This window comes from Nelusetta ayraudi, unplaced genomic scaffold (assembly GCF_046127955.1).
Source record: "Nelusetta ayraudi isolate G7.1 ecotype Tasmania unplaced genomic scaffold, CSIRO-AGI_Nayr_v1 ptg000006l, whole genome shotgun sequence".
In the NCBI taxonomy this organism is placed as follows: domain Eukaryota; kingdom Metazoa; phylum Chordata; class Actinopteri; order Tetraodontiformes; family Monacanthidae; genus Nelusetta; species Nelusetta ayraudi.
The window spans coordinates 1074019-1085709 of record NW_027466056.1 but is presented as its reverse complement, the minus strand read 5'-3'; the positions used below and the strand labels follow the sequence as shown (position 1 = coordinate 1085709).

At 42.4% G+C, this 11691-nt stretch overlaps 3 protein-coding genes across 5 annotated transcripts; all 3 read left to right on the top strand.

Annotated features, from left to right (window-relative positions):
• Positions 1-49: 49 nt before the first annotated feature.
• LOC142879874 (uncharacterized) lies at positions 50-2092 on the top strand. 2 transcript variants are annotated; one of them, XM_076013406.1, is made up of 3 exons: positions 50-350; positions 493-1561; positions 1644-2092. In XM_076013406.1, exons 1-3 carry the CDS (start codon positions 194-196, stop codon positions 1762-1764), a joined length of 1347 nt encoding a protein of 448 aa, XP_075869521.1. In that variant the 5' UTR covers positions 50-193; the 3' UTR covers positions 1765-2092. The 2 variants fall into 2 exon arrangements, with proteins under 2 accessions (XP_075869521.1, XP_075869529.1); XM_076013414.1 differs by having other exon boundaries at positions 493-1741.
• An 821-nt stretch (positions 2093-2913) lies between these two features.
• eri2 (ERI1 exoribonuclease family member 2) lies at positions 2914-6721 on the top strand. Of its 2 annotated transcripts, XM_076013334.1 has the most exons (9): positions 2914-3080; positions 3273-3337; positions 3442-3522; positions 3618-3745; positions 3824-3983; positions 4239-4339; positions 4559-4640; positions 4743-4831; positions 5238-6721. In XM_076013334.1, exons 1-9 carry the CDS (start codon positions 3058-3060, stop codon positions 6648-6650), a joined length of 2142 nt encoding a protein of 713 aa, XP_075869449.1. In that variant the 5' UTR covers positions 2914-3057; the 3' UTR covers positions 6651-6721. The 2 variants fall into 2 exon arrangements, with proteins under 2 accessions (XP_075869449.1, XP_075869457.1); XM_076013342.1 differs by lacking the exons at positions 2914-3080; positions 3273-3337 and having other exon boundaries at positions 3444-3522; positions 3601-3745.
• A 528-nt stretch (positions 6722-7249) lies between these two features.
• thumpd1 (THUMP domain containing 1) lies at positions 7250-10914 on the top strand. Its single transcript, XM_076013473.1, has 5 exons — positions 7250-7792; positions 7917-8091; positions 8200-8285; positions 9308-9470; positions 10286-10914. Exons 1-5 carry the CDS (start codon positions 7586-7588, stop codon positions 10642-10644), a joined length of 990 nt encoding a protein of 329 aa, XP_075869588.1. The 5' UTR covers positions 7250-7585; the 3' UTR covers positions 10645-10914.
• Positions 10915-11691: the final 777 nt, after the last annotated feature.

Genomic DNA, 11691 nt, shown 5'->3' with positions numbered 1-11691 from the left:
GTTCGGCCAATGAATTACATGCAGGCCGGGGGTGGAGTCAAGTAAAACACCGTTTCCGTGGGATGCAGGAAGTACAAGGTAGCGGTGCAGCGAGAGACCTACAAAGCTTTCGATGCGGGTAATTGTGTGTCGCTGCTCTGGAGGGCCCCGAAAATTATTATAATAGGTCTCCTTTAAACCCAGGAAACCAACAATGCCTTGGTCCAAGGTTTTTGGATATTTTATTAGAAATACAGTCGCAACGGCAACCGAGGAAACATTTGCAGTTTCTCCGGAAGTCGTCGACGAAGATAAAATAGAGCGATTGTATAAAAAATCCTGGAATCCGAAAGTGAAATTGCAACGTTTAGGTAAGTCACCGGTTTCATTGTAATTTTTTTTCCTGATAATCGGATGCTTAAGTCCTGCACAGCATACAGTATAAGGCAGTGTTGTGTTCGAACGCTTTCAGCAAACGATCGTTCACTGGACCTGAGTTTTGTGTCCCTCCAGAGCTCTTACAGCAGCGTGTCCGTAAGAGAGAAATGCTTGTGGATGATCAACCATCGGTGAACCAAGTCAGGAAGTCTAGTCTGAAGCACGAGGAGTGTGGGCATGCACAGATTAAAGAAGAACCGGAAGAATTCCCTCGCCGTGAGCTCAGTCTGAAGCAGGAGCCTCGTGACCCCAAGTGGAGTTCTGTCAAAGAGGAAAGTCACAGGACTGAAGATCCAACCGTGGACAGGAATCCTGAGGAATCTTCACAGGAGTTTGGAGTTATTGTGTCTGTGGTGTCATTAGCCAACTGTCAACTGCTGAGACTTACTGTCAACTCTGATGATTCCCAGAGTCAAGATCAGAAAGGAGGTAAACGGAAAGACCCAGCAAGTAAAGGTCTGACAAGGAGACGCCATAAAGGGCAAGCTAACATAGTCAGAACCACCATCCCATCCTCTTCCACTTGTGACAAATGTGGCAAAGATTTTGAAGACGGGTCACGTTTGCTTGCGCACCTTCTGAGCCACATTGATAAGAATCAGGTTGCATGCAAAACATGTAAGATTGTGTTTCCGAGGCACAACTCCCTGCTGCATCACATAAAGACTCACACAGTAGAGAGGCCACACCTTTGCCACGCCTGTGGGAAAACCTTTTTGTTCAGGTCTGGTCTGATATATCACATGAGGCAACACACAGGCGAGAGGCCACACGTGTGCAAAACATGCGGAAAGGGTTTTTCAAAATTCTCACATTTAAAATCACATCAGACAACACACACAGGTGAGAGGCCACATGTCTGCAAAACATGCGGTAAGGGTTTTTCACAAATCTCACATTTAAAATCACATCAGACAACACACACAGGTGAGAGGCCACACGTCTGCAAAACATGCGGGAGGGATTTTTCATTTAGGTCATCCTTAAGATCACATGTGGCAACACACACAGGTGAGAGGCCACACGTCTGCAAAACATGCGGTAAGGGTTTTCCACAAATCTCACATTTAAAATCACATCAGACAACACACACAGGTGAGAGGCCACACGTCTGCAAAACATGCGGGAGGGATTTTTCATTTAGGTCATCCTTAAGATCACATGTGGCAACACACAGGTGAGAGGCCACACGTCTGCAAAACATGCGGGAGGGATTTTTCATGTAGGTCATCCTTAAGATCACATGTGGCAACACGCACAGGTGACAAGTCACATGTCTGCAAAACATGCAGGAAGGGTTTTTCAAAAATCTCAAATTTAATAAGAAATCAGGCAAAACACAGGTGAGAGGCCATATGTGTGCAACGCGTGGTGAGGGTTTTCTACAAATGCAAAATTTAACAGTACATTCGACAACATGCGGGAAAAGTTTTGCACTAAGGTTGTTCTAAAAAGACACAAGCTAACACACAAGTGAGAGGCCATAGTTGTGCCAAATATGTGGGAAAAAAAGATTTTAGGTTTTAGTCGGACACTCCAGGGGAGGGAACGTGCATATGTATATACTCATTATATTCTCTCGTTAATTCAGTGTTAAAACTGTGAACCCTTGTATGTGTTGAACATTCCAGCATGGACGCTGTTTCGACCACTGCAAAATAAAGCCTTCGTCTGCAAGAGATCAAACTTTGTCTGACGTTGTCATGTATACATTCATACGTGTGTGTGTGTGTGTGTGTGTGTGTGTAAGGAACTAACTCGAACGAAGACATACAAAGAAGAAAAAGAGGAAAATAAATAAATGAAGTTTACAAAGTTATTATACATGAATAAATAATCAAACAATGAAACAAAGTCCCCCCAAAAAATACCATGGAATAAAGAGATGCAGCGTTTTGTTCCCTTAAGCCTGGGTTTGGAGTCGGTCCATTTTTCCCTAAAAAGAAGCAGCTGTACAAAAAAAAACTCTTTTTCTTTCTGTTTTTCTTCAACCTGAATTTATGAAAGAATTCTGTCATAGTGATAGCTGATTAATTTTGTTTTATATTGTTAAGAATATAACTTCATTGTTTTGTTTACGATTGGATGCATACATATTTATAATAATAAACTGTCTGGAAATGATCAACTTCTGCAAGATGGATAATCAATCTACCATTACATGTGAAAAGTGATTGATAATGTTCCCTTTAAACTTTCCCTGTAATACAGCGACCACTGCTGGTGTGTTGCTACACATACGGTATATTTCAGTTGTAGGTGTGAATAATGTTTGTGCGCACAGTATTGACACAAATTTAGTCATGTATCACAGAGATGAGTCATTGTATCAACAAGTTTGGCTTAAATAGCTTTCCTGCTTAGCCGTTATATTGTCTCTGTTAAATTATACATTTTAATTTGTGAAAGCGGAAAAAATGTTTCCGCTTCCGTTTCTTGGCTGCTCGTCAATCGATGATTTCGGTGATTGTTTGGATTGACTAGCAGGCCGAACGAATCAAACGGGAAAGTACGGATGAGATTTAAAATTTACAAAGCGCGATGTTGTTGTTTCGACATAAAAGCTATTGACTTCACCTCATTAGTTCCTACTCTTTGTGTTCCGTACCTGATTTCAGCTCTCAGGACAAAAGTAGCGTTATGTCAACTAGACAACTGGCAACGTAAGTTACTATGTCAACATAGCCCTTTCGCACGGGTTTAGAGCGATAACAACCTTTGCGATGTATTGACCTGATTGTTGTACCAGCTACGTCACGTATCTCAATCATTTCAAACACGTGTTAGGTGTACAATTGTAGTTTACTATCGTTAATTAGTAACACATTTCCCTCGATGTCTTATTGTTTTCAAAGAGAACTGGGATTATTGAGGCAGCGGAGTCACTCGTCTCGTGGAAGACAGAAACCATTATTATCGAGTAAGTGGAGCCACTGATCTGTGTGGGTTGTCTTAACACCATGGCATGCTGGAATAATGTTAAGAGTTCTAAGTGACGGATTTATACTTTCTTGTTCTTGTAAGACCAGATATTTTCATATCTGATTGTCATTGATTTTGAATCCACCTGCTGGAGAGAGAAAAACGCCTACAGCCAGGAAATCAGTAAGAGCGTTTTGTGTATCGCACATCATTGTTTCTCGTTGTTGTTGTTGTTGCCCATGACATCAATCCCTGAACAAGTTATTCCCTCTGTGCAGTTGAGTTTCCTGCTGTTCTGCTGAACACATCAACAGGGGCGGTTGAGTCAGAATTTCATACTTATGTCCAACCTCAGGAGCGCCCCATCCTGTCAGACTTCTGCACCGAGCTGACAGGAATCACACAGGTAGTGAATGGGAACCTGTGTAGTTACCGCAGCCTTGCGCCCTGTATGTGTCCCCGATATTAATTATTTTCCTTACAGATGCAGGTTGAAGGAGGGATGCCCCTTCACATCTGTCTTTCTCGCTTTACCCGCTGGCTACAAAACCTTCAGCTCAATATGGGTGTGATGTTTCGCTCTAAACAGACATCTTCTGCACCGTCGGCTTCTCAGAAATTATGTGCTTTCCTCACATGGTCAGGTAAAGTTCATGTTATGTCTTTGTTTTAGTCCCCATTATCCTTTTGACGTCACCATAGGTCTCTGACAGCTTTTGTGAGTGGTGAAAACAAAAGTTCTTAAATTTGTCCCTTTGGATCAAAAGTAAATTTCCCAAATGAACCAAATATTTTGTTTTATTAAAAAAGAAAAATCAACTTATTATTTTTATTAAACACTTAGCCACATAGAGTGGGCCCTGTTTATTCCAACGTTCCCTTTCTGCTCTGATAAACAGATTGGGATCTTGGAGTTTGTTTGCAATACGAGTGTAAACGCAAGCAGCTCCATAAACCTGATGAGCTCAACAGTTGGATTGATCTGAGAAGCACCTACAGGGTAAGTATGAATTTACGAAATTTGTATGAACTACTCATTATTATTGTCTTTTTTCTTTTTTTTTCATAAATTCTCATTCATGGCAATTACTAGCTGTGTTAAATGTTACAAAAACGATAAAACAAAGAAAAGTTGAAAGACACGTAAGAGTAATTTGGGAATACTTATACTAGATAACTAGATATAATTTTATTTAATTATTATATCCGTTTGTTTCAGATGTTTTACAACAAGAAACCAAAGGGCCTCAATGGAGCACTGCAAGATTTGGGAATACAATTTGAAGGAAGAGAACATTCTGGTACTCAAAAAGTCCTGAATCTCTCCCCAAAAAAAAACTAAACCCAAATCTAAAAAAAGAAGAAGAAGATTGATTCATTCTGTTTGGCTTCTCCTTTTGTAGGTTTGGACGACTCCCGGAACACGGCTCAGCTGGCTGCAAGGATGATGAGGGATGGATGTGTGATGAAGATCACCAGGAGTCTGGGGAGGGTGAGCGGCTGTTGTCCGTCGATGCGTCCTGCTTCATAAAACCGCCTGCCTCTCTTCAGCTTGTGGAGCCGATGCTATTTCCAATGATGATGTGGATATTTTAGAGGATATAGCATGACCATTTCTATTTTTCTCTATGTAGAATTTTAATGTTTTGCATGAAACCTTTTTTTTTACTTCAATAAACAAATTTGGTAAATGAACATGACATGGAGTTCTACACCTTTGAAATTAATATCTCGAATCTTCAACAAAAAAAAAATACTCTAAATATCTGGCGCTGACACTACTAACCAATTTTATTTTATTTTTTTACAAAACTATATCATAAAAAAATCAGGAATGATTTACAGTTTATGAACTACTCATGTTGCTTCTCTTTTTTTCTTTTTTTTTGTCGTTGTAGACGTCATCAACTACCAAGCCCACGTCAGGTCACACAGCTGCGGACGACAAAGGTGGAAGATGCAACACAGTCACAGAAGACAAAATTCTCACAACAGCGACGTCGTCGTCATCATCCGGTCACCCTCAAACATCTTGTCTGGTTAGGAAGCGTGCTCAAAGTGTTTTAAATAATGTTGACACAAAGGACAGTGAGTGCCAAAGTTTGGTGTCACCAAAAACACTTCTGAATGGCACAGAAATGCCACCGGGGCTGAGCACCACCAGAGCAAAGGCGCTGACCGAAACCTCACCTTGGGCGCGAGGAGGCCGTGCTTTGCCGCGCAGCAGCGTCGGCACAAACCATTTCCAACTGTCTTCCACCACTTTCAGTTGCCTTTCCAATCAAATTCCACTACGCCGCCCCACACAAACGGCAGCGGCGGAATGTTTTTCACTGGAAATGGACGATAGGCGTGGTTCGTACGATGACGTCGTGCTAGAAGGTGACGATGACGTCGCCTTGGAAGCGGAGGGTCAATCTGATAGTGGTTACGCAGAGTTTGACCACGGCCGTTCTGCGTGGGAAGGGCCCAGAGATACGCATTCACGTGACGGTCTCGTCACATCAGAACGCAAGAAGGCAAAGGGCTCTGAAGGCAACTTCATCCGTCGAGCAGCCATCAGTGAGTCCTCGATGATGTCTAAATCTACAGCAATAATCAGGCGGCAGTCGCTCATCCCCGGGCAGAGTCCTTTTGCCGTGCCCAGAAGCGTCGCTCATAATATTACAAACGACCGTCATAACTCTGGGAAACTACTGGCAAAGTCGCATGGTCCCATTGGTGAAATCTCAAACAATACAAAATCTCTAAATGCATCTTCACAATTTAGGAACATTCACTTCATACCTGACAAGAGCTCCACTCCTACTTCCTCTGTGGCTCAGCTCAGAACCTTGGTCCCACCACACACGGGCCACAAGGGGGCTCCAAAGCCTTATTTCAAAATCTTCAGTGAAAATCCCCCGCGCTCCTCCTCCAGCAGATCTTCGTGCGCCCCCGCAAACGCTCTCTCTTGTCGGTCAGTGAACACGCCCTACGCGCGTGGCAACGCTTCCTCCATCCCTGTGGCAACGACAAGTGGGCAGAAAATCACTTCTCCGCTGTGTTTATGTGGCCGTCGCGCAAAACGCCAGCTCGTGTCCAACGGTGGCCCGAACCACGGAAGAGGCTTTTACTGTTGTCCAGTCCGCCGCTCGGTGAGTGGAGGCCGGGTGCAAAAGGGCTGCGAGTTCTTCAAGTGGGAGTCGGCGCTGATGAAGAGCTGCTCGGTGGGCTCTCCTGCCGTCAGCTCGTGCGCCTCGCTCTCTCACATCAAGTCGTCTCGGAGGAGTTGTCCACCCCAAAGTTCAATTCAAAGAAAAAGCTTTTGAAACAGTTGATGACTTAAATCATATTTGTGCCAAGCCAGTGCTTTGGTAGGTGTTTTTGTTGTTGTTTTTTAATGTATTTAAAACATTTTACATGTATTTATAAATTAAATGTATTTGTTATTTTTGTTTAATGTGTTGTACTGTATATCATGCTATTACTATATGAACTATGTAGTGTACTGTTTTTAAAGAAGATTCTAAAATCAATGGCGTGGTAAATGACCAAAATTAAAAATGGGCACCCTCCCCCCCAAAAAAAATAAAACAAATATACCAACTAAAACAACTTTGTGTGTTCACACTGTTGTTTCATCACTACCAACTCTTTTGAAATCAGGAGTACGATATTTTGCTACTTCACAGATGACAAACCAAATACAATAAGTTTAAAGAAAAAAGAAAAGAAAAAAACACCCTTTTATCTGTTTTATTCCTTTAATTTGGTTTGAGAATTTGACTGTAAACAATTACACAATGGTATGAAAGGTCTCTAAAGCATATATTTCCTACTTATGCCCTTTAAAAAAAAAAAAAATCATCATAATAATATTACGGTAGGTCCTAAACTAAGTGTAGAATATTTTGCAAACGTCGTGACTGTTTCGCAAACGCCACAAACATCGCTCGAGAAAGTTAACTACTTTTGACTCTCCGCGGACGCCGTAGAGACACACGGAAAACGTGCTATACAGTCGCCAAATGCGACTTGTGTATGTGTGTGTGCTGTAGTTCCCAAAGCGTATACTTCGACTTTTTCTGCTTTCGGAGACCTCTTTCCGTCACAACTGAGTCCCTGCAGCTCTAAAAACAAAAAACAAACAACAAACAACAACCTGGTGATATTATTTCAAGCGGCGGGTGTTTAGCCGAACAGCTAGCCAAGCCGAAGGGCCAGTCACCCCCAAAACAAGTGGCGGTCGATCGCCGCTGCTAGCATGTCGACTGTGGCCAGCGACTCGAGGAAAAGGAGCAAGAAGCGGTACGCAGCCGGACACAACAACAAGCGATGGAGAGGTTGCCGGGAGCTGGACGTGGGCATGCAGGGCATTCTCATTACATGCAACATGAACCAGAGGAAGTGCACCGCAGAGGCCTTCAACCTGCTCAATGAGTACGCCGACAAGTTGTACGGACCAGAGAAGGTGAGCGAACGACGGATGGAGTTTTTGAAATTAAATTTGGCCCACTGTTGTGTTTGGGTTTGACGGAGACGACTGCAAAAAGGCCTGAACCCTTCACTCGGTGACTTGTTTTGTTTCCCCACAGTTTGAACAGAATGGTGGAAGCAACAGTGAAGAAGAGGAGGAGGAGGAGGATGTTGATGCTGCACTGAAAAAGGAAGTAGCTCAGCTGAAAGCCTCTGGGGCCAAACAAGAGAGGCGCTTCCAAGCTTTGGAGAGTGGAGCAAACAACGTCATCTTCATCAAAACTCACAACCTGGGTATGTTTCTCCAGATGTTTCTCCAGATGTTTCTTCAGGGGGTTGAGAGGCAGTGGTGAGATTTTGCCAGTGGATTCGGTGCCACGGTTTGTTTTGGATCCCTTGCAGAATCCGACAAGCTGGTCCATCACATCCTGACGGACCTTCACACAACCAAGAAGAAAAAGTCACGGGTGATACTTCGGATGCTGCCAGTAAGAGTCTTATCGTGGACAGGTAGTACCCGAACAATTAGAATATCAAGTAAAAGTTGTTTTATTTTGGCAATTGAACATCAAAGATGAAAGCAACACATTTTATTGAGCCATTCCACGCAAATTGACATCTCAAGCAGTTCCTTGTTGTAACTTTGCTGATTAAGATTTTCATAAAGATTTGACTTTATGTAATATAGCTAAACACCCGCAGCTTGAAATAATATCACCAGATTGTTTTTGTTTTTTAAGCTGCAAGACCTGATCAGCAAAATCCAAAGAAATAAAAACTTGAAATATATTGATTTGCATATTATTACTTTATATAATATGTCAAATTCACCTTTTAAGTTGAATTGCAGAAATACAGCAACCTTTTCAGGATATTCTCATTTTCTGGGTAGAACCTGTAGTTTAGATGTTTGTTTTAATTTTTTAATGAATGGCATTCAATTAACCTGTACTGATCATACCAATAATTTGGGACATTCTTATTGTTTACAAGGTAGTTTGTAGAATGTGTCAGCGGTTATTTTGTCTGAAAGTCAGCACAAGTATAATGCACAGGTCTTGAAGTGCTGAGCTGGAGACTGGACGTCTGTCTTGGCTTCGTGAAGATATTTCACCTTTCAACCAAAAAGCTTTTCCAGTTGCAAGCATTTTGGATGAAGGAGAAACTGTCTTCAAGCGACCAAGAGAGAGGTCAATGATTGGAAAGCACAGCTGATGCGGTTGAATAATATCTATAATATAATATATGAGCTGCAACATCAACACGACAAACCTGGCCGAATTCATGCAGTTCATTTCGGCCGTCGGATAATAAAACAGATTTCACGTCGAATCTTCGACAACAAAATGCAGGTCTGCTCTGAATACAATTACACAGAGCGTCGTACAGTTTTGCAACCCTTGCGCGAACTGATCGAGGGCCACAGGATGCTCCGATGGCGCCGCTGAAGCTCTCAGTGGGTGAGGTGGGCGAGACACCGAGCCATCCTCATTCTCCCGTCTGCCCCCAGGTGACTGGAACATGCAAAGCTTTCCAAGAGGACATGATGAGATACCTCAGCACTTTTCTGGAGCCGTGGTTCAAGGCCCCGAACAAAGCAACGTACAAGATCGCCTTCAAGGCTCGCAACAGCAGTCACAACAAGCGAGATGAAATCATCAAGTCCGTCGCAGGTACAATGACGCAAAACCTTAAATATGGCAATAATAAAAAAAACTGGTGATGGAAAAACAGCTCCACTTGGAAAAACCTCTCAGATATGGCTGAAAGGTTTTGAGGCTCTCATGAGGAGGTTTTTCCACACGCATCCACATCGAGGAATATCGCTAAAGTTTTGTTTTTTTTGCATTTACACGTCAGCGGACGTGACGTACAGGGTCACGTGACCAGTTTACTGACCAGTGAAAATGGCGCGTTATGATTGGACGGAGGAGGAGACGGTCATCAAAGAGAAAAATACAACAACTATTCTTGACAGCAAACAAACATAAAGAAACAAAAGCGAACGGAATTCGAAAAAACCACCTGCGAATTGCAATTGAGCTTTTTTTGTTGTTGAAATTTCAGAAATATCGCTTTTATTTTGTGATAAACTGTCATGGAAACGCAGCTCCAGTCAGCCTGAGGCCTATAGCGACTGTCAATAATGCTGACTGAGTCATGGTGGGATTTTATCAGACACTGACAAAAGCAAAGTGCAATTTAATTGCGCTCTTTCGGACTGGGGATGCACCAATACCAGTATCGGTACCGATATCAAAGTTAAATACAGCCGATACTGCGACACCGATACCAATTGTATATGTATGCATATGACAGTTTTGTTAAATGGTTGTTTGCGCTGCAGTGAAACTCGTTCTAGGAAAACGTGCCGCGGAACGTTGTTCAAACAACAGAACAAAGTCACTAAAAGTCCGTGCGTCCTTATTGTTGACGCTCGGTGAACTCCGGTGACCTTGATCTCTTTTTCCGCCTTTCGCCACACCAGGTCTCGTGGCGACGCTGAATCCCAAAAACAAGGTGGATCTGACAAAGCCAAATCTGACCATCATCATTGAGGTCATCAAGGCTGTGTGCTGCATTAGTGTGGTGAAAGACTACTCACTGTATAAAAAGTACAATGTCCAGGAAGTGATTAAAGAAGACGGGCCGTCGCCGGCGGCGCCGACAGAGTCCGAAGCGGCCGAGCAGGTGGAGACGACGGAGAAAGGAGAGAAAGATGGAGAGAAAGATGGAGAGAAAGATGGAGAGAAAGATGGAGAGAAAGATGGAGAGAACACTGACAGCAGAACTGCAGCCGAGGACGGCAAGCCGGAGGAGAAGGACGGATGTGACGCCGATCAGTAGTTTTAACACAAGTCGCTGTTTTTTTTTCTTCTTTTTAAACGGATTTATCGTGATCAGTAAACACGTCACTATTTTTTGTTTTAATTTGCCAGTCTAAGTTCAAGACTATTTCTCTGTGTACAAACAAAGAAAATGTTTGAATTGCATGCCGCGTGATACGAGATAAGATTTTTTAGATTTTCATTTGTACCTTTCTAAAGTCTACCTTTCCCACCAGACAATTTATTACCATATTAAAAAAAAAAAAAACAACATTGTTTTTTTTCCTCTCAAAGGTGTCCGTCTCCCTTTTTGTCTTTTGTGTTTTTTTTTTACTGAAAGCACTGCAGTTGCTTGCTGCTGCTCTTTGAACGTGATTATTCAATAGGAATGAATGGAGACAACGTGCAGTGGCGCCACGTTCCGTTGAGACGCTATTATTATATTACAGGTACCACCCAGAAAATTAGAATATCCTGAAAAGGTTGTTGTATTTTTATTCTTATAAAGGAATAATATGCAAATCAATATATTTCAAGTTTTTATTTCTTTGGATTTTGCTGATCGGGTCTTGCAGCTTAAAAAAAAAAAACCTCAAATTTTATAATTTTCTGAGTTTGTGGTTTTAATAAGCTGAAAATCTTAATCAGCAAAGTTACAACAAGGAACTGCTTGAGTCGTCAGTTTGCGTGGAATGGCTCAATAAAATGTGTTGCTTTCATCTTTTATGTTAAATTGCCAAAATAAAACAACTTTTACTGGATATTCAGATTTCTCGGGTGCTACCTGTGTGTTATATTGAAATGGTTGAAAATAGCAGTTCTCTAGGAAACCACAAGATGCAGCTTAGCAACCCCCTCCTCCAAGATGTACCAAAGTGCCACAGTTCACTATGAAGAGGTGTTTAATCTGCAGTCTTTTCCATAGGACCCCCCCACACCCCCGGGTGTAGCAAATAGCGTTGTCAGTTGTGTAGTCACATTGGTTTAGAAACCGTAGAAATCATTGAGTTGGTGACGTATCAAGTCAGTTTTCGCAGGTGAGCACGCGCCATTTAAATGTCCAGTT

What these genes read in the sequence shown, in the direction of transcription:
- thumpd1 (XM_076013473.1), top strand. Translation starts at nt 7,586, where the DNA reads ATGTCGACTGTGGCCAGCGACTCGAGGAAAAGGAGCAAGAAGCGGTAC. An exon ending in AGTTGTACGGACCAGAGAAG is followed by an intron (nt 7,793 to 7,916) that starts GTGAGCGAACGA and finishes GTTTCCCCACAG; the next exon opens with TTTGAACAGAATGGTGGAAG. An exon ending in AATCATCAAGTCCGTCGCAG is followed by an intron (nt 9,471 to 10,285) that starts GTACAATGACGC and finishes TCGCCACACCAG; the next exon opens with GTCTCGTGGCGACGCTGAAT.
- eri2 (XM_076013334.1), top strand. Translation starts at nt 3,058, where the DNA reads ATGTCAACTAGACAACTGGCAAC. An exon ending in ACAGAAACCATTATTATCGA is followed by an intron (nt 3,338 to 3,441) that starts GTAAGTGGAGCC and finishes TGTTCTTGTAAG; the next exon opens with ACCAGATATTTTCATATCTG. An exon ending in TGCTTTCCTCACATGGTCAG is followed by an intron (nt 3,984 to 4,238) that starts GTAAAGTTCATG and finishes TCTGATAAACAG; the next exon opens with ATTGGGATCTTGGAGTTTGT.
- LOC142879874 (XM_076013406.1), top strand. Translation starts at nt 194, where the DNA reads ATGCCTTGGTCCAAGGTTTTTGGATATTTTATTAGAAATACAGTCGCA. An exon ending in AGTGAAATTGCAACGTTTAG is followed by an intron (nt 351 to 492) that starts GTAAGTCACCGG and finishes GTGTCCCTCCAG; the next exon opens with AGCTCTTACAGCAGCGTGTC. An exon ending in GGGAGGGATTTTTCATTTAG is followed by an intron (nt 1,562 to 1,643) that starts GTCATCCTTAAG and finishes TTTTTCATGTAG; the next exon opens with GTCATCCTTAAGATCACATG.